This window comes from Stegodyphus dumicola, chromosome 8 (genome assembly GCF_044657685.1).
Source record: "Stegodyphus dumicola isolate Sdum_Otavi_A_Nest chromosome 8, ASM4465768v1".
In the NCBI taxonomy this organism is placed as follows: Eukaryota; Metazoa; Arthropoda; class Arachnida; order Araneae; family Eresidae; genus Stegodyphus; species Stegodyphus dumicola.
Window position 1 is genome coordinate 165,622,598 of NC_140775.1, and position 23,253 is coordinate 165,645,850.

General features: G+C 31.2%; 1 protein-coding gene across 2 annotated transcripts in view; it reads right to left on the minus strand.

Annotated features, from left to right (window-relative positions):
• Positions 1–22,842, minus strand: part of Sec24AB (Protein transport protein Sec24AB) — an 81,842-nt gene extending 59,000 nt beyond the window's left edge. Inside the window, exons 1-4 of one of the 2 annotated variants that reach the window (XM_035355430.2) lie at positions 22,687–22,842; positions 18,026–18,704; positions 10,984–11,052; positions 4,544–4,633 (exon numbers count right to left, since the gene is read on the minus strand). In XM_035355430.2, the coding sequence (XP_035211321.1) occupies positions 4,544–4,633; positions 10,984–11,052; positions 18,026–18,695 (829 nt within the window). In that variant the 5' untranslated portion in view covers positions 18,696–18,704; positions 22,687–22,842. The remainder of the gene's footprint in view (positions 1–4,543; positions 4,634–10,983; positions 11,053–18,025; positions 18,705–22,686) is intronic. The other variant, XM_035355431.2, reaches the window with a different exon arrangement.
• Between the last annotated feature and the right edge of the window lie 411 nt (positions 22,843–23,253).

The following is a 23,253-nucleotide window of genomic DNA, read 5'->3' on the forward strand; positions in this document are numbered from 1 at the left end:
AATGTATCAAGCTGTTCATCAAATTTTGTGGTTTGCATGCCATTTTCCTGAAGGTGCACTTTTTAGATCCTTGGAGGTCTGAAGGAGCATACAATAAACAACAATTTAGCAGCCTAAGGCATCCCGCATATTTGTCCAGACAGCTAGCTGGCTAATCCATTCATGCAATCTTTATTGTTAAATAATAAAGAATCCCAATATATGTTTCTTGCATTACAGAAAAATGATAGCATCTACAGCCACTAAGTCCTCTAATGTGCAACTGCATGTCCAAGTCATCAAGTATGTGCACCTTGAAGCCCGAATTTTGAATTCCGAGTTCGTATTTAGTTCACATTTTGTGCAAATTTAATGAATTGTTAAGAACAAACTTAGCAATTTAAAAACAATGTGTTGCCACTCATCAGAACATAAGATATTTATGTTTTGAATTTATTACCACTGAATTAGCGATTTTAAAGTAATGTATCAGCAAAGCATAAAATATTTGTTTTTCAGATATAATCAACAAACTAAGCTATTTAAAAGTAATGTGTTGCTACTACCTGAAACAAAATATTTATTCATTTTTTCGAATAATTATTAGCTTCCTAGAAACAATTTTTCATTAACCAAAGATGGTAAGTTCCCTGTTTCTAGCTCCTTAATAGATTGAAACACATCTACAATCACAGTCAATCCACAATCTACAATCACACATCTACAATTTGAATAATAATTAAACAGGCTTATATCCCTCATGAAAGGGACGCTTTCAAAAAGGTTTATTTATGTGAAACTGATCCACATTTACATTACATGAGAAAAATCAATAAAAGGGTTATGCAATCTCTGGCTGAAGGTCTCTTTTGGACATTAAAACACAGAAAACACTATGAATAAACAAAAAGCTCAGATTCAAATAAGTCACTCAATATTGGTTTATTAAAGTTTATTCTCATTAAGATATTGGCATCAAAAAAACCTATGCAAGTGAACAAATGGAATAGTTGTCAAATTATGCAAGCATCAGTAAAATAACCAAATTCAGATTTCTGGCCATAGTTAACTGGATTCTGAATAATAAATCATTATCAGAAAATTCCAATAGCAAATTAGATTACAAAGTATGCCTAACCTAAAGCTTAATAGTCATTCAGCTACAGAAATCTACAGATAATTCTATAGGCAAGTTTCTGTTACATGATCAATTAAATACCCTCATTTTATATCTGACGAATAACTGTGATATTAAAAACAAAACATACGTATATTAGCACCACTAAAAATGATATGCAAAAAAAACTTAATAAACTGAGAGCTATCGAGGCTTCTCGTAGTATCTGGTTGTAATGAAAGTTTTCTGCCAAGTTAGGAAAAAAAGATGAAAGCAGTATTTTTAGTTTAGGTAGAAATCATCACACAAATCTATGATTTTCTGAAAACAGTTTGGTAGTTTTTCAAAGCCTTCAGTCCAGAAACTTCAGGTGGCCACTAGTCCAAAACAGATCACTTTGGACATCTTGTGCAAAATGGAAGATAGCACCACCAAAATGTAGCTGCAAGTGTGAAAAAAGGTAGAACTTCAAAGGAGCAATGTCGAAGCTATACGGTAGGTGTGGAAAAAGATCCCATTTGTGTCCATACAGATTCTAGCTAGCGAATGCACGTCATCTTGCATTAACTTGATGGAACATTACCTTTTTGCATTGGAACTCAGTTCGATATTTTTCCTTAATAGCAGTGTCAATAGGGACTAGCATCTTGCTGTACACCTAACTGTCAAAAGTATTACCTTTATAAAGATACACTTTGTGAATAACACCACAGCTATCCCACCAGATAGATAGCATGATGTGTTTGTTAGTCAAATTGTGCTTTTTGACACTGCTGACAAGCTCATTGGGTGCAGACCATCCCACTTGACCTGTGAAGTAAATCCATTTTTCATCACAAATAACAATCCATCCATAATTTTGTACTTGTATTGATGTTTGAGCAGATTAGTGCAGGCCCGAACACATCTAACCTTATCTGCTCGAGTCAGCTTATGTGGTACCCAGCGATTGGTACATCAAGCTTATGCAATACATAGCACGATTAATGGACATGGCACTAATGTCGCGTTATTGCACACTGATCTTCTTCCATAAGTTTTCACAGGCGGGCCTCATCAACATCAGTAGGTTGGCCAGAGCACTCTGCTTTTTGAATGTCATGGTCCTCGTTTTTGAACTTTCAGTAACAAACCTTCCCAATGTCATTTGATACATTTTGTAAATCTGTACAAATGATTTGGTGATACATTCTGTAGCTGACTTTTTGCAACAGAATTGGAAGTAAATACGGTTCTAATCAGCTAGCATGATAGTTCCATTTTAGACACCTTGTACCTAATGATATTTTTTTACAAATTTCACAACACTGTGTTCTAAAGCAAGTCTCTTTCTTTCAAATGCCAAAAATCATTTGACAAATTATGATTAAACACACCAACGTGAACTGTTTATACAGACGATATTTGCGGTAGCAAGAAACTTTTGTTAAAACCCGATATATTGCAATCAATTAAAACTGATAAATGTGGTGACCTTAACAGCATTAATCGTGAGCATATTACTTACCCCAGACACACAGCAGTCTCTGAAGTGGCAACAACTTTTAAGTTTTTGAAAGGCCGCTCGATTGATAGTCTTCTGGATTTATTTCATGATTCAATATCAATCACATCAACAAATAGTGAGGAAACAATAGCTAGAGCCATACACATGAAAGAGTAATATACACTCTCCAGATCAGTAACAATTAAAGGGTGCCATTGATTATCTCCAGATTCAGTATCTGAGCTCAAAAGAATACTGCAAATAGATGGTGCAAAACAAACTATGAAATCTTGACCTTTCTAGCTTATCATTTGTTACAGTTTACAGTAACAAAGTTTACTGTATGAACAAAGTTTACTGCACATTAACAAACACTGACTTGTCTGGCATTGAAAACATTAGACTAGATTTCTGCTGAGTGGCACCTAGTTGTATAATTAGATTAATTCCATTTCTACTGCACCAGACTTTGAGAAGATACAAGATCAGCATTAACATGAATAACAGTACAACAAGAAGATATGGATGTGTTATTAATTACTCAGGTATTGGCATGATAAGAAGGTATAATTATTGCAATAAGTATATGCATAACAAATTCTGATCAAAACATAAAATTTTGTTGTCAATTAGCAATTCAGCATGCATTTAATACACAAAATACTATCACCAAACATACATTTTATGAATTACAAAATTTCAATTCTGATTTAACATTACCATTATAATTCAGATTTAACACTTTGAAAAATATTTTTAAATTCCTAATTATCACAATCAATATGTCAGAAAAAAGTTTTAGATGGTGTTTTAGATTATATTAAAATGGGAACTTTAAATTATTACTTTCTTTAAAGACACAGAAGGTATATAGCATACTCAGAAATTAAGCACCATCCAATAACAGAAAAGTGAGCGAATTTCATCTTGGCATGATTGACTTCATATTTTGCCAGAGGCAAAAGCTTCATAATTAAAATTCTATTTTGGTCTCTAATTGCCATGTATATAATCCTCTTGGTTAAAATTTCTTGCTTTTTGAATTTATAACTTACGACTCAAAATGTCATGCACATTTCTTGATTATTTGCTTGAATTTTTTACTTTGAAAGGAGATAAAATACATTTATTCCATGGACTGATATTTAAATACTGGTATTACAGTATGTTCTATCATTTGCAATATGGTTTGAGTATCCATTACTTCTAGCTGGTAATAAACAATAAAGACTAATTTTTGACAGTTCAATACAAAAGACACTTTTGGAACATTTAATGAAGAATGATGAAATCTGGAATGCAAATTCTTATGAATTATTCTGATGATAATAAACAATAAAACATCTTTCAAAAAGACTGTCTGCTACTGTGCTATTCACTGTGAATCACATTGTAGCTTTTATTAAATTCTTTAACCTATCCTTTTATCACTGAATCAGACATCACAATCCATACATTTTGCAAATCTGACAATAAACATCTGCTGGTAGCACACTTTCCACATTTGAAAAATTAATATCAGAACACGTTTTATATTTGGAAAATTCTTAATTCTGTCAAACATTTCAGTCAGGAAAATAATCCTCAATTTCATGGGAATAAAGGGGATATTATCTGAGTCTGGAAAGTCTACAAAAAGCATTGTATGTCCATAATATAGAGGACAAAAATTTTATGCGACACCTGCTACTGTATAGGACTTATTTTCTGAATACGCCTCATAACATTCTCTATGCAACAAACATTAACTGATATGTTAAAATGTCTAGCAACAAAAGTTACATTTTATGCAAATAAATACCTAAACTGTTTTCATACATAAAAATAAAAATGAATAGAAACATTTATACTCTGCAGGCCCTCAATACATATTTATAAACAAAAAACATTTTTTGTGTACAACTCCCTGATTAATACTAGTAAAAATATTCAAATAGGTATTTAAGGTAAATATCACCTACTAGGTTTATTTGAAAACTGCCCTTCCATGTAGTCATACCGCTGAGTAGAAATTGGAGAAGGGTTTCGTGAGGAGCGGGCAGAGGGAGGTTCTAAAAGATTAGAACATGCCAAAAAGGTTATAAAGCAGAAATTGACATTATTTGCTGGTATAAAGCAGAAAAAAAAAATAAAAATGCATGCTACATACACTACAGCACTAATTTATTAAAGCAAGCAAAAGAATCATATATGCATAAGGTTAAAACACGTCATACTAATAACATAAAAACTAGAAATTAAATACTTGGTCTATGGCCAGTATTACAGAATTTAATGTAATAAGAGAAACAGATTACTAAATATTTAATTTATACTCATTATTACTCAAAAGTAAAAAAATACATTGCCATTTATAGTAGTCTGTACATGTTGACTTCCACAAATTAAAAAGAAAATTGATAACTACCTTAATAGAACAATTTTTCTTCAAATATATGTATCACTAAACCTAACAAATTTAACTACCAATAATATCAAATTAATATGTTCTTTAAAAATATGTTAGACTAGCATTAATGTCCACTGCCTGAGAACAGCACATATACAGATATTTTCCAGTATACCATTGTATCTTGAAACATTATTTGCAAAATGAAAAGGAAGTACACTAATTATTCAGGTATAACATTATAAGTGAATATGAGCTTCTGCCTAGAAAAAGTTTGGAAAGAAAGACAAATTTATGGCCACTGTAAAAGACAAATAGCTGCAAACAAAAAAACAAAAAAAAACTTCAAATTAATTGTCAATCTGTCAGTTACTGGAAGCATACAAAGGGATATACTGGAAGCAATACATCTTTTATTGAGCATACAAAGCTTCAGAAAAGAAAGAGTTATACTCTCAAGATAAAAGAGTTAAATTACCATGTCACAGGATAAAACAAATATATGCACAAATACACTAGCCTTAAAAGTAAATAAGAGATCTCTCTTTACACATAAATTCAGAATATGTATGTGTTGGCATGTGGGAGCTTAAATATTCATAAATGTATACATTATTAAAGTGCAAGAGATTAAATTTTGTATTACAGAATATTCCTTTTTCATGTTGTTCACAGCTAGCATAGCAACACATTTAAGCATTATGCTTAAATGGCTTGCCCAAATCAAGCTCTTAATCTAATGCCAATTCAGCTCCTCAGTTAAAATAATTCTTGTCTTCTGTCAAGTGAGAAATCCTTACCTTTTAGTCAGCATATTGATCTCATGAAAAACGGTTAACAGATTATTTCTGCACCACTACTGAAAAAAGGCAACTGCAGTCTACACTGAAGCATTCTAAAGTCCCACATCTGGCCAAATTTACTACATCCAATTCCCACCAGACAAGTTACCAATTACACCATGAGAATATTTCCATATTTTGTCTCCCACTTAAAGGACAAATGGAAAGAGAGCAACAGGAGCAAGTTGGCCATATCCAGACTTAATCCTGTCAATGTTTATGTCAAATTTAATATCAATATTTCAGTTTGAGTGTCACAACAGCTATTAAGTTATTATTTGTAGGAGGAAACTTAAAAAATCAGCTATACTCTAACTGGGATTTAAACCATGGTTCTTTTAGAATGCTAGCTGGATATAACATCAATCAAACAAGAGGAACACAAATAGGAAAAGCAATAATTCCTTACATACATGCTAATTCTAATGAAAATCTATTTTATGCCCAATCTGAAAGTGATAATATAACTGATGTTTCTATTAAATGTAATCAAAATCTTTCAGATACTTTTCCCTATTTCATAGTAAGTTTCCTAATTTTTGCTAATTTATAAAAACCAGGATATTTCAAGATGCATAAGCTTATACACAATCAAAATGCTAAACTGTAAATATAACACACCAAAGTAAAAATATTACTCATAGGCTTATTTCATATATACAAAGAGTATACAATATGTTCAAACCCTAGACATTGAAAATATAAAAGGACATACATACACAGCTAGTGTTATTCGCTTTTTCAGAAGCTATTAAATATTATCAGTCAAGACTGTTAATACTGAAAATATCTAACACTACTCAATAACTGAGATCTTGATTTAAAAAAAAGGCATAAACACCAACAAATATTTTTGAAAGCATATCTTCGGTCTATGATAATAGCACTTATGATGATGTCATCAAATATAACCAAATAAGACCCAAAATGCAAATGTAAAAAATGAAAAACAATGGGTTGAATGTTCTAAAAAATTTATCATTGATAAACACATAAAAATTTTAATTTGCAGCTAGTGACAGGAGATGAAACATAGCTGAGACTCAAGAAATAAAAGAGAGAGTACGGACTAGAAACATAATAGATCTCCTCAACCATACAAATTCAGCTAAAACACCAACGAAAATTCAGCAGGAAAGTGTTTTCACACAAATAATGTCCCAGCACATAAGGTTTACTTGGCTCAAAGTGTCTCATCTCAAAAACTGACACAGTATTTGCATGGTTCACACTACAGAGATAATGATTTGAATAGTTTCAAAAAATGACTTGCCATTCTCAAATGTCTGAAGGATGTGACATCTTTTCTGCCACTGGAATTTGATCTGTAATGGATTACTGTGCTAAAGATACTGAAGTCAAGTAAAAATGTGTAAAAAATCAAGGAAGTAATTCTAGACATTCATCTTGTATAAATATATTAAACTTGAAACTTACTGGAAATGTTTCCTCCCATAAGAATGCTTTTATGTATTTAAAAAGATAGATTTTAACTACATTTTCTGATGCAAAATTTTAGCAACTGAGAAAAAAATAAATTTACACTTGGGCAAAAATCAGTCAAGAATTTACATATATAAAAAGATATATTGCCAATATCATACAACACTAATTTACATCGAGGTGCGAAAAAAATGCATCTTCAACAAACACTAACTAATCTTCTTTCTGATATCTATCAAATGTACAACAATATTGGTGCTTAGTTTTGCTTCAGGCTATAAAGGACTTGTAATGCATGATGCCATTTGATAATTAGATTTTTAGTACTGAACTTATAAGTGCATAATTTCTTATAATGCACTTTTTTTATGCAGATAAGAATATATTTAATTACAGCTAAATTACTCTAATTCAGTTTTTAACATCCACATGCAAAATAATAATAATAATAATAATGACAGACAAGAAAGCAGATAGACAGGGAAAATATATTCTCCCACGCTACTATTTTTACATGCAAACATAAAGCAATTTCAGATATATTTTAATAATATAGCAATGCATAATAAAATATTCTATTATGATGGTTTTGGAGTTAGAAATATCTATAGCTTAGTCTAAATTTTTTATCACCATTGCAATATGATATGATAGCTAGCAAAAAGCTACGTTCTGTAAAGCATTAACTTTTTAATTTATCATTCACATAGACCATTTCCAGTTTTGTTATTATTCAGAATGGACATCAGAGAATTTCATAACTTCCTAATCTTCCAAATTAAAACGATGGCTTACTTAACTGAGCAATTTATATTTTACATGTTGTAATTATATGAGCTAGTTTATATAATTTATAGCTAGTTTATTTAATTTACAAAATATTATTTATAATGCATGAAATCTAACCATTTCTCATAGATGATCACCTCTGTCAGAGACCATTATTTCTGAAAATACTATGAGAAATGCCCAAAATCATATGGAACCATGATTGGCAGTAAGACTAGTGTTGGCAGATTATAGTGTTTGTGATAGCCACGTAGAATGGCTCGCCATTTCGTATTAACTATTTTACATCGCTTATTTCATATTTAGAATTAGTGCAATTTAATAAAAGTGAAGGAAATAAAGTCTATATGTCAAATGATTTATTTAGTGAACCAACCACAGTGAAGCATATTTAGTGCCATTTTTTTAGTTAAGTCCTAGCCTGAGTGCCAGTGAAGACAGCGACTAACTGCTTGAAACGCATTATAGCTACGCAACTATGCATGTTGGCCATGAAAAATTACTTGAGTTTGTTAGGTATGTGGATACTGAACATAAGTGATTTTTAACACTGTTATAATGGAGCATAAAAGTGTTTTGATTTCGTCTTAATATTGGTGTATAATTTGAGTTTTTTTTTTTTTTTTTTTTTTTTTTGCATTGAGCAATTATGAGTGCACTTATAATTTTCAAAACAAAAAGAACTACTTTAGATAGGAATATCACTAATAATATTAAGAAAATAGAAATTATTATAACAGCTGATAAATTAATTTAATAGAACTAGAAGAATATGTTTAATTACTGAAACAAAAAGAAACAGAGCCGAGGAAGCTTGATGTTGAAATTGAAGGTTTAATTAAAAACACTAAGGAATTAGAAAATAAAATAGATAATGTTAAGGAGTATGCAGAGAAAAATTACTTATGGAAATTTAAACATAAAAAGAATTAAAAAATTAAAGTAGTAAAAATAAATCTGATAGTGTAATTTTAGAACAGGTTCTTGACAATATTAAACTCCTAAAGTTAACATTACTGACCTTAGGAGGTAATACAGTACAAAGTCCAAAATCCGGACATCCATCATCCGGAATGATCTAAAATCCGGACCTCAAAACCACCAACAAAATTTCTCTAGTAGGCTTTATGCATGCACATTTAATTTCCCCCTCCGCACATAATAAAGCATCTGGGGAGTCCCGATTCTTAATTTCACTTCAAAACTATATAAGAAACAATCCTTTTAGTATAAATTTGTAATTTTGGCTCCATTGCTGCATAATAAATTTGGCTCCGTTGCTGCGTATTTACTTAGCATGCCGACACATTCCACAGATACATTGTTGATCTTACGCCAACCTGGCGAATCATTATTTATTATACTTTCCTTTCATTACCGCATGTTTATCAAAACATGGCAACTTGAGTAACGACTTATGTAGCTAAACCCAAACAATTTTTTCATGTTAGTATTTTAATAATAAAGGAGTGTGGTAACCTTTTATATTGACATTATGATTGGCAATGATTACAGTTTTCAATTGCGCTAAAAAATTTTGAAAAATTTACAAAAAAAATCTTTCCACGTGCTAAAAAATAGATTTTGTTGATGATACTCACAGACTCAAAGATTACATTTAAATCATAAATACTTCATTATTTCATACATCACAATTTCATATTTTTAATTTTATAATTTTTGCATGCCACCTTACTAGATTTAAACAGATGATCTATTATCCGGGAAAATCCCAAATCCGGAATCGCTGAAGTCCCGACGAGTCCCGGCATAAATGCATTTCTGCATTTAATGATGGGAGAAATTGTCAAACATGGCTCAAATCTTTCATTCGCGATACATTGAAGGATGGGATGGATAATTTCAGACACTGCAAATCCGAGTCACAGACAACTAAGCCAGTATATGTAAATCATCATCATCTCATCAAAGAAGATAATCTTCCCCTCTTAAATGGAGGTTAGGCAGATAACTGCTGTTCATCCAAGCTCAGACCGGAAAGTCGGAGTTGTTAGCACTAAAACTGGTCATGGTGTCATAAAACAACCTATTGTGATATTGTTTCCTTTTCCTATACAAACTAAAAACTGTGAACTATCTTGCATCTAATATTTTTGCATTTTGTTAATTTTATTCATGTTTTATTAATAAGATTTTCATTACAGAATAAGAAGTTGCAAAATACTCCAATTGTTGGAAATCTCCTGGAATTTTAACAGAGGCCAGTGTGAGTACTACGAGCAGCATATATAACCCAAGATTGCTTAACTTGCTCCTTTGATGACTAAATCATCAGTCCACTCCCACAAGAAGTTAAAATAATTCATATATGATTTATCATTATATAATGTGTGTAAGTTTCTCTGTTCCCACTTTTTGCATGTGGCAATAAGATTAGTGGTTGGTTGATTCCTGTGTTTGTGACAGCTATGTAAAATGGCACACTATTTTGTATCACTCATTTCGTATTGCGTATTTCCTATTCAGAATTAGTGTAATTAAATAAAAGTGAAGGAAATACAGTTCATGTGTAATATGATTTATTTAGTGAATCAGCCGCAATGAAACATGTTACATTAGTGGCACAGGCAATGTGATTGAAAAATAATCAGCCGCAATGAAACATGTTACATTAGTGGCACAGGCAATGTGATTGAAAAATAATCAGCCGCAATGAAACATGTTACATTAGTGGCACAGGCAATGTGATTGAAAAATATATCTTACTTTTTGGTAACATTTACTACACCATACAAATGACAAGCTTTGATAATAAATGCAATAGCAGTAAAACATTCGAGAAGGGGGAACATACTATAGACATTTCTAACGACAAAAATTAAATAGACATTTTCAACAACAAAAATTAAATTACTCTTAAATTGTAAGTGAAGCAGCACAACTAAGCAAAACTGTAAATTACAAATTTTCTACTTACGAGATGTTCCTGGTGTTACTTGTGGGCTACATGAACTGGTATTCTGATTACCATAAGGCATTGGTAAACCTAAAAAAATTGGAAATTGAATTACCAGTTCATAATAGATTGATTGCAAAGTACTATTTGCAAATAGTCTCACAAGCAAAGTTTAAAAGAAGATCAATATATCAGAGTTAAACTAAGATAATATAAAATTTTAAATTGCGAATCATTATCATATTAAAAAATTCTTTAAACAATTCACAACAGAAAAAATAACTTCAATAAATCAATAAGTGTAAGAAAGAATGATACAATAGATGAAAAATACTTTATTGGAATTACAGTGTATGCTAAATTTTTAAAAGGAAATACAAAAATTACTTAATAATTAAACAGTAGAAAACATAACAGCTTTAGCTGTAATAAATAATGTAAAAAATAAGTAAATATATTTCAGCGCACCAAACTGAATTTGTGACAGAAAAAGACATAGCATTAAACTATGGTTAAAAAAGCCTTTTGGAATGTCTTTAGCCCAATCAAATAAAAATATTTAATGTTTAATATTGTTTTCCAGTGAAATAAGTTACTTAATATTTTAATCGTGGATAACAGCACTACAATGTAAAATATCTAAATCATTTTTTTCTGTTTGCTTTGTAATGATGAATATTTTTATCTGAGTCTTAACTAAAAGACCATTATCATGACAATTTATCATTTATTTATTACTGATGAAAACCAGGATTTAATATTAAAAGGGTAAATATATCAAAGAATTAGGAAGGAAATATGAAATAATTAAAAAATGAAGTACATGCATCTTATTTACGATGAGCATATATTAGGAAAGAGAATCCAGAACCACAGAAATTCACAGACACAAATGCTAGAGAGAACTAAGCTATCCACAGAGAGGATGGAGATAGATGCTAGATTCAATTGTTAGGAGAGGTATCTATGGCAGTAGTCTGGATAATACTACAGTCAAAAGTCGTTAATCCGGACTCGTCGGGACTTCAGCGATTCCGGATTATCGATTTTTCCAGATTATAGATCATCAGTTTAAATCTGGTAACATGGCATGCAGAAATTACAAAATTAAAAATATGAAACCATAATTTATGAAATAGAGAACAATTATGATCTAAAGGGTATCAAAATTTACAAAAAGAAAAAGCTTAATATTTATTTGTTTACTTTATTAAACATTTCTTTCAATGTAAATTATTTAAGTTGCTTCGTTTCATGTGATAATACTTTCTCTTTAATTCTATTAAACAGACATAATTTCTTGTTTAGTTACAAAGTTCTGCTGTTCAAGTCCTATAATTACTGTGTCGAGAAATAACCGACTAATTTATCTATACCGACTAATTTATCAATCGAAATTTTTTCGTTTTCAATAACCTCTGTCACTTTTCTCACTATCGGAAGCGAATTATAATGACGAGGACCTTGTTTTAAATCATATCAAAGATGGAGTACATTGAGATGAAATACTACATTTAGTAAGGAATTATAAGCCAAATAAAATAAAAACATCTGCCGTGAAGATAAGGATAGTTCTGACAGATCAACTTCCAATTCATTGCGCGCTGCAGCGTTCCCCCCGCTGAGCAGCGTGAAATTGATAAACAGATTTCGGATTTCGAAACATACTTCCGCTTTAGATCCTTTACATATTAGCAAATATGTATCGGAAATTCTATTTGATATAATTGAAAGTTCAAGCTTACTTTTATAAAATTGCTCTAACAGTCTGCAAAAAATAATAAGCTGGATCCAATTCGAAGATTAAGAACAACGCAATCTACAACATTAACTGAATTAGATAATTTTCTTAGCTCATACTATCCGTTATACATTAAACGCGCATGTGTAAACGTTTTATGCGCACACGTACATGCATATTCTCAGCTGTAAAGGTCTTACGCACACATGTAAACAAACGCCTATGCGCATGCGTCACGCGTATGCACATGCGTCAATGAGACGCATGCGCAGAAAGTTTGTAACTTTGAGGTCCGGATTATAGATCATTCCGGATTATGGGTGTCCGAATTAATGACTTTTGACTGTAGTAAGAATTTTATACCACAGTAGTAAATGAAATACTGCTTCATTCAAAATGATTTCTATTTCTCAATCTCTGCACTTTCACTTTTTTTTTTTAACACTAAAGTATAATTTCTTTTGTATAGGACAGGGGTTCTAAACCATTTTTGCCCCCACTCACCTCTTTTGCCATTGCTAGATCAACCCCCTCATTCCAAAACATGAAAAATACATATATACATTTACTTAGATTTAGATTATTTCCTAACATGTTTTATAAACTAAACAAAAAATAAAGAAAACATTGGTAAATGCCACAATTTCAACAAAAGTAGTTTTTTATATTCATAAACATTAATAGCTAAATGAAAAACTGACTGTATTCCCCCTCCCTGAACTATGAAACTGCCCCCCTGGTATGGGAATTTAGAACATTATCTGCTTTTCCGCATTTTTCCCATACTTTTTTCAACAAATTTCAGAGTTTTCATTTCACTATTCAGAAGATGCCAAACTTGTGAACAAAATAATAAAATGAATAGATATATCAATGGATTGATTCATCACAGCTAATACATAAATTAAAAATTTCCTTAAAAGAATTTGGTAAAGGTTAAGTCTGTAACTGTACAAGAAAGGCAGGCATTTGGCAAGTTATTAGTACTTTAAAGCTCCTGGTTCAGAGCTAAAATACTCCTTATTAAAATACATGAAAAACTAATAAAAATATTAAAACACTTTTCATTAAAACATAAAGAATAATCAAAGGAAGATGATTTGGAGATTATTTTCAATTCTATTACCTGCTTCCAAAAGTTAAAAAAAAAAAAAAAAAAAAAAAAAAAGCATAAAACTTTAATCAAGTTATCAAAAATCTGAATGATCTGTTACATATCTTTGATGAATAAATTATTCACAACTGAAAGATACATTCATCTTCACTCCTGTTTGCACTGAAGCCCAAGTAAAAGTTTTCAAAACAGAAGATTTACAGAACAGAAGGAAAACAAAAATAAAATTTAAAAAAAAAAAAAAAAATTCAAAAAGATAATATTCAGAAATATATAAAAAAAAATAAGATTTTACAGATAATTAGCATCAGTCTCAAGTTTAGGTGATTTTTTTTAAAGATATTTATCAAATTTTTACTTCCACAATGTTCAACCCCCTCCCCCCAAAAAAGTCATCAGAAAGTAAAATGACACATCTGAAATAAACATAAAAAATGCTAGGAAATGTCATAACACTATTTCATGCATGAGGCCGATAAAATTGTCTATTTTCTGCATAACATATTTGAATATTCAAAAGATATAACAGACTCAGTAAATAGATCTTTTCATACAATCAGTGGCATAAATAAGGGTATGCAAGGAATGCCGAAGGCTTAGGGGGCCCTTAAATGTCCTGCTGAACTACATTTACATGTTTAAACTTAAAAGAGGAATTCTATTACATATATATAGAAGCTTTGGTACTTTTCCATTTCGCCGGCGCAAATCTCGCCAAGCATACTTTGTTGGCGACAACATAAAATATACACATATAAAATGTTAACAAATGTTAATTCTAAGAATTTTTTATTTTGAAGGCATAAACATTTTAATATGGTTTAAAATTTTGTAGAAAGCCAATAAATAAAGACAATAAGTTTGTAAAAAGACATTAAATTAAGAATTTACTATGCTTTCATGGTTTAACATCCTAATTTTCCGGTTCGTATCACGTGATCCCAAGTGATCTCATCTCACGTAAACTACACTACAAAAATCTAATTCTCTCAGTCATTATCTACATTCATTTCAAGTTAAATCTTAATTTGGAATACAAGTTTAAATGCAAGAATTATTTCAATTCCTACGAATAGCTTACTCAGAAAGTATGTAAAACCGCAGTGCTTTACTTCGCTAGTGCATTCTCATTAGAATGGATGAATTTAACCCTTGATTTTGTCTTTTTTGTATTTTCGCCTTCGGGTGAGCTGTGTGATTGCATTCTAATTGACTTAATTACCGCGAATAGTCTTAGGGCATAAAATTTAACTATCTAGTAAAAATTCTACGTAATTGTATGTCAGTATTGAAAGAAACAATAAATCTGAAAAGAAATGGCTGCGACTTACTTGTTTTGAAAATGAGTCGTTAAAGGTTACCAGCTAAGATATTCCATTTGGCATCAGTTGTACCAATATTGGCGACTTTATCGTTTGCGCCGGCAAAACGGAAAAGTACCGAAGCTTTAATTCATTTTCTTCTGATGAGTTCGGAATTGGAGTTTCAATAAAAGAAGATTATTATTTTTATATTTTTTATCTTGTATTAAAAGCAAAAGAGGAAACCTTTTGCTTTTAATTTTTATTTTTAGAATTTGTACTACTATGAATTCTTATTTTAATTTTGATATGTTTGGATTTTGTGTTAAAACCCTTTTACACGATTGCTAATATTAATATAGTTGATGAATAGCCTTGCTTTGATTCCAATTTACTTTTAACTTTAGAATCTTTAAGTATATGTACATAATAGAATTCGTTTTCTTTTAAGGGCCCCCTACCTATATGGTACAGTGATGCAATTCTCTATATGATGCAGTTAGGATGCTCTTGAAAGCACATGAAACAGCTAAATTCAGTGTTTGCAAAAGTTAATATTCCATCATTCGACTATGAAATAGTAACTTCATGACCTACCTCAGTTTAGGGATAGCAGTCAGCAGAAAATAGGAAAAGTTTCTTTGTATTCCTTAGACTCTAACCTGAAAATTATTAAAGGCGACCCTCTAAAGGAAAGGTTCCTCCTTTTGTAATCCCAAATCAAAAAGGGGTGGAAGTCAAAATTAATTGTAACTATTTATTATAAAATACTTATTTTATATATTAATTTGTTTCTGTATAATTCACATTATGATCGAACAATCAATAGACATACTTTCTAAGTATAAATCAATGAAGTAACTAGGTAGGATTCTGGTACTTAATTTGGAATTTGAGCACCGCAGTTATCTATCAACAAAACGATTTTTTTCTTTCTCTTCTTCATTTCATTGTCTAACTTCTGTAACCATTCGGAAAAAAATTTAGACGTCCTCCAAGCCTTCTTATTTGCTTTATACTCCACGGGAAGACTTTTCATGTTCTTAAAGCACCTTGGCTTCAATGATTTAACAATGACGAGAGGTTGTATTCTATGCGTTCCTGTGCTATTTGTACACAGAAGAACAGTCTCTGCTTTGATTTCTTCCCTCCATAACACTTTTCACCCTTGAATGCCAATGTTCGATCGGGTAGGAGTTGGAAAAACAGCCCAGCTTCATCTGCATTATAAATGTCTTCTGGAGCATACTTTTCTAAGATTTCTTTAATCTTGTTTTGTCGTCATTCATTTGCGTCGTTTATCGGGGCTGACTTTTTCTCTCCGTGAACTTCTTGGAAAGTTATTCCATGACGATCTCGAAAACGCATTAACCAACCATTGCTAGCTTTGAAAGTTTCGTTCCCTAGCATTGCTGCAAATTTCCGTGCTTTTGCACATAATAAAGGTCCATTTATTGGGACATTTGTTGCTCTCATCTCTTGAAACCATTTTAAAAAAGCAGCATCAATGTTTTCATTTGTCGCAACTTTCAGTCGTTTTTGCTCTGGGTTAATTTCATTTGAAGTTACAGCATCTTCGATTTGCTTTCTCTTCTTTAGGAACGTTGCGATAATCCATGTTTCTTAGCCGCATCAATCTGTTTCATTCCTCATCAATATCATTGATAACGTTCAGTTTATCTCGAAAAGATAGTTGCTTTCGCCCTGCCATCTTAGGAAACAATATCGCGCGAAAGAAAGAAAAGTTTAAACCAAATGTTTCGCATAGAACTCAAAATCGTTAAAGACTATAAAACAACCTTTGAACTCACTTTTTAGTACGTCACTTAACAACACCCCGCCTCCATCTTCCCCTGTTCCTCTAACAAAGGGCACTTGTTCTGTGACAAGGTGACCAGACAGATCTAGATGTCCTTAAACCTTATCAGAATTCCAAAGCTTACTGGGAAATGAGAGTAGGCATACATTTACACTTCACCCACTCCAATTCCCAAAAGGGTGGTCTTCATCTGTTTTGAAATCATCTGGAATCAAATGGCAATAGACCTTTAAATTCATAAATTTAAATACATCCCTGCTTCAAAGATATGCTTTCCACCATTTTAAACATCAGTCACCAGCAAGTCACTTTTTCCCCGCACTTCGAAACTTTTAGCCCAATTGCTGAGACTTTCCAGCTTATAAATACAACTATAGTTAGTATGCATCATGTTTTCTCGCCTGAAGCTGCTTGAATAAACCTTGTTTCTCAACTCAGCTCTTTTCTTTATTATCTGGCATGTAAAATGCATACATAGAAATTATGCAGCAAGCCTTGAGAAATTATGGAGAAAATTTAGCATTCCTACTATGGTACTAGTTAATACAAAAATGTCTTTCTAAAAAAATTTTCTTGTTCAAAATAAAAATGTTTTAACAATCAAGCCAATTGTGATTTTCCCTCCAGTCAACTGTGCAGCAGTTTTGCTCAAAGAGTGAACTGGTTTCATCTTTCACAAAAACTACGACATCACATATAAATAATATATACATATATCTACTTTCATGATTTAATTATTATCCTTTGATTATATATAACATTAAAAAGAGGGTTATTGCAAGCATACAAATGAGATTTCTTAAATTGCACAGAAAATTAAAATATTTAAATTAGTAATATAAGCATTAATATATGAACAAATTGTAGATAAAATTATATAAAAACGAAATATGCTAAAAAACTTCTTCCTGCAGTTTATTTCCATGTCTTTTTTTACAAAAGAAATTTGCCAAACCTGATAACTGAACATTAATGCAACTAACATTTTACAAAAAAAAAATTTCCTTATTGTGTTGAATTTTAAGGGTTTTTTTTAACATTTCTATATAAACTTATAAATGGATTAAATTTAGCAAACAAAGTTATACCTGGAGAAGGCACCTGCATTTGCTTAGGCACTGTCTTGCCATCAGCAGCTATAGATTGGGACGATACACCAGGAAACTGATGAGACAATGGAGATACACCTGTGCCAGATGGTGGCAATTTTTGATTTAGTTGACCTGGTGGAGGAGGCATTCTTGATTGTAGTGTCCACGGAGAAGCCGGGCTGTTCTGGTTGGATAATACAGGATGATTTGTCCCACTAATACCATTTAACTGAAATGAATCTGTACCATTAATGCTTGGTCCAGCATTTGCACTACTGAATACAGGATTAGATACAGGTCCATTCTGCTGACTATGTGGTTGTTTCTCTGTACTAAACGAAGAAACCGGATTCTTTGGACTAGCAGAATGCAAATTAGTATTAATCCCACTGGTAAAGTTTTGTGCAGGAGATTTCATTGAGGATTCTAACGGACTGACAGGATAACTGTAGTTTTGAGCAACATTAGGAGATAAACCTGGATGCGGAAAAGGCTGAGACATATTTGGTGGTGGCACTCCGGGATTCAAGGGAGAGCACTGTTGTTGCCCACTCACCACATTTCCAGACATAGATAATTGGCTTCCTGTACCTGCATTCGGTAAATAGGCATTTTGGTTACTCGAATACATAAGTGGCTGGGATAGATTAGGATTCGGAGCAGACATTTTCCAAACCTAAAAAAAAAAAAAAAAAATTAATTAATAAATTTATGACATATTTGCACAGGAAATCTAAATGGCAAATAATGCATATAGTTCAAAGAATAAAAACAATAACATAAATTTTTCATTTAAAGAAGCCTTTTCTGTTAACAAGGTGGCAGTTGCCGAATATGCCCTTGCCTAGTCATTATTATTTTTTCTAATATAGTAGATACATGAAAAATATGCAATGCCTTTCCTAGGATTCAAACTATGGACCTCCTGAATGAGCATCCAGTGAGCTTCCAGTTAAACCACAAAAGCATGCAGAAATGAAAGAGAAAATACCTTATATGCTCCCCCTTTCAAAGGGTGACTGGGGATGACAGAACTGAATTGCCAAATCCTGGTGATGACGATTTATCATCTACCACCTTTTTTCACTTGACTACCACTGTAGAGTATTAAGTTTTTTTGGTACTATTCTGTTTTGAGGGCCGTAAGAAAATTGCAGTGAAAATGTATGCGCAAAAGCGCCAAATCTAGCAAACGCGCCCATTTAACCGTGCGCCAAATCTAGTGTATGCGTTGATTTCAGATTGCGTAAGTCTCTATAGTTCTACATTTCTTAAGATGCCATTGAAATACTAGTTTAATTTTTAAATCCTTTTTTGATTTTAAATCCTTTTTTGATATCCTATGGATTTAACAATTTGAGAATTGCTCATGATGGAAAGTCGGCAATAGAATTTTGGGTAAATTGCAGAATCACCCACTGCTTCACGCGTTTTTAAGAATTGCACGTACTCGGTATCCATGTGCACATCGACCTACTTTCACTTAAAAAAAAAATCCTAGAATTGCACAAAAATGGCACTGTGCACACCCTTGACTTTATCTATGTACACATCGACCTATTTTCACTTAAAAAATAAAAGAAAGTTGACAAAAATCCAATTGTTTTTACCCTTGTAAAATGCAGCAAACAAATAAGTGAGCAATTTAGCACTTTACCGAGAATATTTTCAAAGAAACGGCATCATTCATTACAGAAAATTACGTTTGAACAACCAACGGGATGAAATTATGCGTTAGCGATAAGTCGGTAGCAAATAGCGATGCAGGCATCCATTCAGTTATGTTTAGCAATTTTTATATAAATTATAATAATGATTTGAAATAGTTATTTACTCTTCTGCTTTCACTCAGTCATGTTTAACCTTTTTCATATAAGTTATAATAGAAAAGTATTATATGAAATTAACCTTTCATCTAAATTAAAACATCAATCTTAGATAGTTATTTACTATTATACTTCCTTTCTTGCCTCAATTATTAGGGTTGCCACAATTCTTTTTGGCAGTATTGGCATCAACAATAATTTGGCGAATTTTTACGGCCCTCGAAACCGAATAGTACCTCTTTTTTCATGCTGGAGACGTAAAAAATGTGCAATGCCCTGGCTGGGATTTGAACTTCTAAATACATGTCAAATATGCTTCCAGTTACACAACAAAGGCATGTGGAAAGGAAGAAAATATGTTGTGTGCTAAAGCACCAAATTTTATTGTCTGCTTATATTGCATAACGACTCGCTGTGCAATGTTTAATGTGCAGTGTGCCAAGTCCGTGAACAGTGTCAAATTTCTGCAATTTTCTTATGTTTTCACTTAAAAAAAAAAGATGAGAGAATTGCACTACATTCAGCTTTGCCATTTCACACATTGACCATTGCATAAATATTACACGATACATTACTGTAGTTATTTTTTTTTCATCAAGTTTAGAGCTCCATTATGGTTCCTACCATCTAGTTACATTTTCGCATCAAAATTTCTGTTCGGTGCTGTGCCCCATACACAAATAAGTACCAGGAAACTAACGTAAAATGATTATAAAAATAATTTTACAAAATAATTTTTAAATATATTTACAAGCATTAGTAGAATAATTTTACGCAGTCTGCTCTGGTCCACTAACATTAAAAATATTAAAATTGAGTTTTCTGCATATTTATACGTATTCAACTTTTTTAAAACAATCCGATGAATTTCCTACCTTTACATACCTCAAATAATTATGGAAGATTTCAGTAATATATTACGCAGTATAAATATGTATCTACGTAGATACAATTTCTTTTTTTAGTTAAGTTCCATGTTACATCAAGTTTAAATTTGCATCTGAAACTTAATAAGCTATCAAATCTCCACACTGATAAATAGAAATGGATAATTAATTATACGTAAAAACATAGTTGCTAATGTCATTAATGAAATATCAAAGCTGAAGACCTTGAAAAGTGAAAAACTGGGATTTTCTCGAACAAAAATCACAGCAGTCAGGGAGGTTTCTTGCACTGCACGGCGACTTCATTTCAAAAGAATTTCAAACTGACTTACATTAACTTTATATTGTGTATTTCAGGACTACTGAACTATTTATAATATGATTCAAATTTAAAATATATTAACATTTAATTAGATATTCTAAATTTCATGTTCTTTAGGTAATTTCATTTTGCAATTTTTACTTCATTGATAAAATCCTCAATATTAAAAGAAAACTTTTATTTAGCAAAGTAAATTCAAAAATGATGAAAGCAAATTAATCTACATGTGGATAAATTTAGTAAAATACCATTTACTGATGTAAAAACTAAATACAAATATTAACCGAGTAAACATTAGTCGAATCTTCATAAAATGTTCTACAAATGCCTATAAGATTTAAGACTATTCATATCAAGTAAAATTAATAGGAAAAATCATACTGGAAATAACTAGGGCTAGGAGAATAGAATCTGCACAATTTAAGTTTCATTAATTCAATAAATATCATTTATTCATCAGAAATATTTTCCTTAGTAAAGGCTAAAGATAAAAAACTGGAGATTCAGCAATCTACCGGAGACTGGGAAATGTAATGAAAAATTGCAAGTTTTCCAGCAAAAATCAGAAGTGTTAGCAGATATGAAATGTGTAGTTAATTGTTTTGTAAGTGAAAGTAATGTCATATTTATCAGATAATAATACATGAATGTTTAAGAAGAATTTTTAAATTTTAGATGGAAATACAAAAAGGAAAAAAAAAACGAGATTCGGAAATTGAACTTAAATTCATTCAAAGCAATATTTTCTCTGTATATTTGTCACTGATCTGTTGATAGACATATGCAGTAAATCAAAAGGCTTGTCTCAATATAATTAAGCAACAAATGAATCATCCTGGATGAATAACAACACAGTGTTCAGTGTTTTTTGGTGATAATGTAGATTGAAAAATCTATTGGATTTGCCAGTTTATTACATAGCTGAAGGGTGACAGATAAACAAATATAAATTTTACTAACAGTACTACCTACTTAACGACATCTAAAAGTGTACCTAGGACAAACATGACTATATAAAAAATACCTATTAAGATGAATAATGTATATGAAAAATACAAGATTGAAAAACATACCAAAATATCATACAACATATTAAAGATATTTCCCTTTGAAAATCGGTTCTAGTTTTGGATACTGACAAGGCAACATTTTCTCTACAGAACTGTTTAAAAACTGAGCGAAATTAACTTAAAGATACACACACAGATACCCGGATTAATTTAATATACAGATGATCTGATAACAATGCAATACTACACATCAAACAAAATAATTTTTACTTGTAAATCACGAATGTGCATATTTAGACAGTTTAAAAACATAAATTTAACACAAAATTTATATTTACTCCCGTATAACTAAACCAAGTAGAGATGATACATTTAAATGCCCTATCTTAATACTTCAGATTATACGTATACACCAGTAACTAACCCTAATAATCTTACAAATTGGACATTAATCAAAATGTCAACTTTTATGGGACATTTTTAAATGTAAATGGTCTTTAAATGTTCAACTAGTTGATAAATTTCTGAATTCATTAGATTTTCATCCTTACCTAAAATAAAATCAGAGATAGAATTTTTAGAAAGCCTTTATAGAGGACAAAAATGCACTTACTAGACGGCGATTATTCAGGGATACTAGCTATTTTCTCCATCCAAAATTCATATTTTTCCTGAACCTTGAACATTTAATTGATGACGTTTAGAAACTTTCAGAGCAGCCAACACGACCGACTGTAATCACACGAAAAGACATTTGCGCATGTGCAAACTGAAAATGACGTGGCGTGCTGCCTGATTAGAGAGAAATATTAAACACGAGATAAAAAATATTGCGTATAAATTTCAAAGTTAGTTTTAAATCGTACAAAAGAAGCAATTATTCTTAAGTATGGCTTTGTTAAATAGATGTTTGTTCTTAGCTATAGTTTACTACGAGTAAAAGTTAATTGTTAATCATGCAATAAATCTGACTTCTTGCAGCTCAATCAAAGATAATATTAAAGCTGCTTTGAAATACAAAAACGAAGATAACCTATATTTAAATAAATCTAAATATCTTGGCATTATCACAAACTTAAATCTAATTACTGAGATCGTTTAAACTTAGGGAAGAATTAATGGAGTTTCGCAATTACACATTCCAAAGCAGTCCTCAAAACATTAGTTGAAAAAAAAAAAA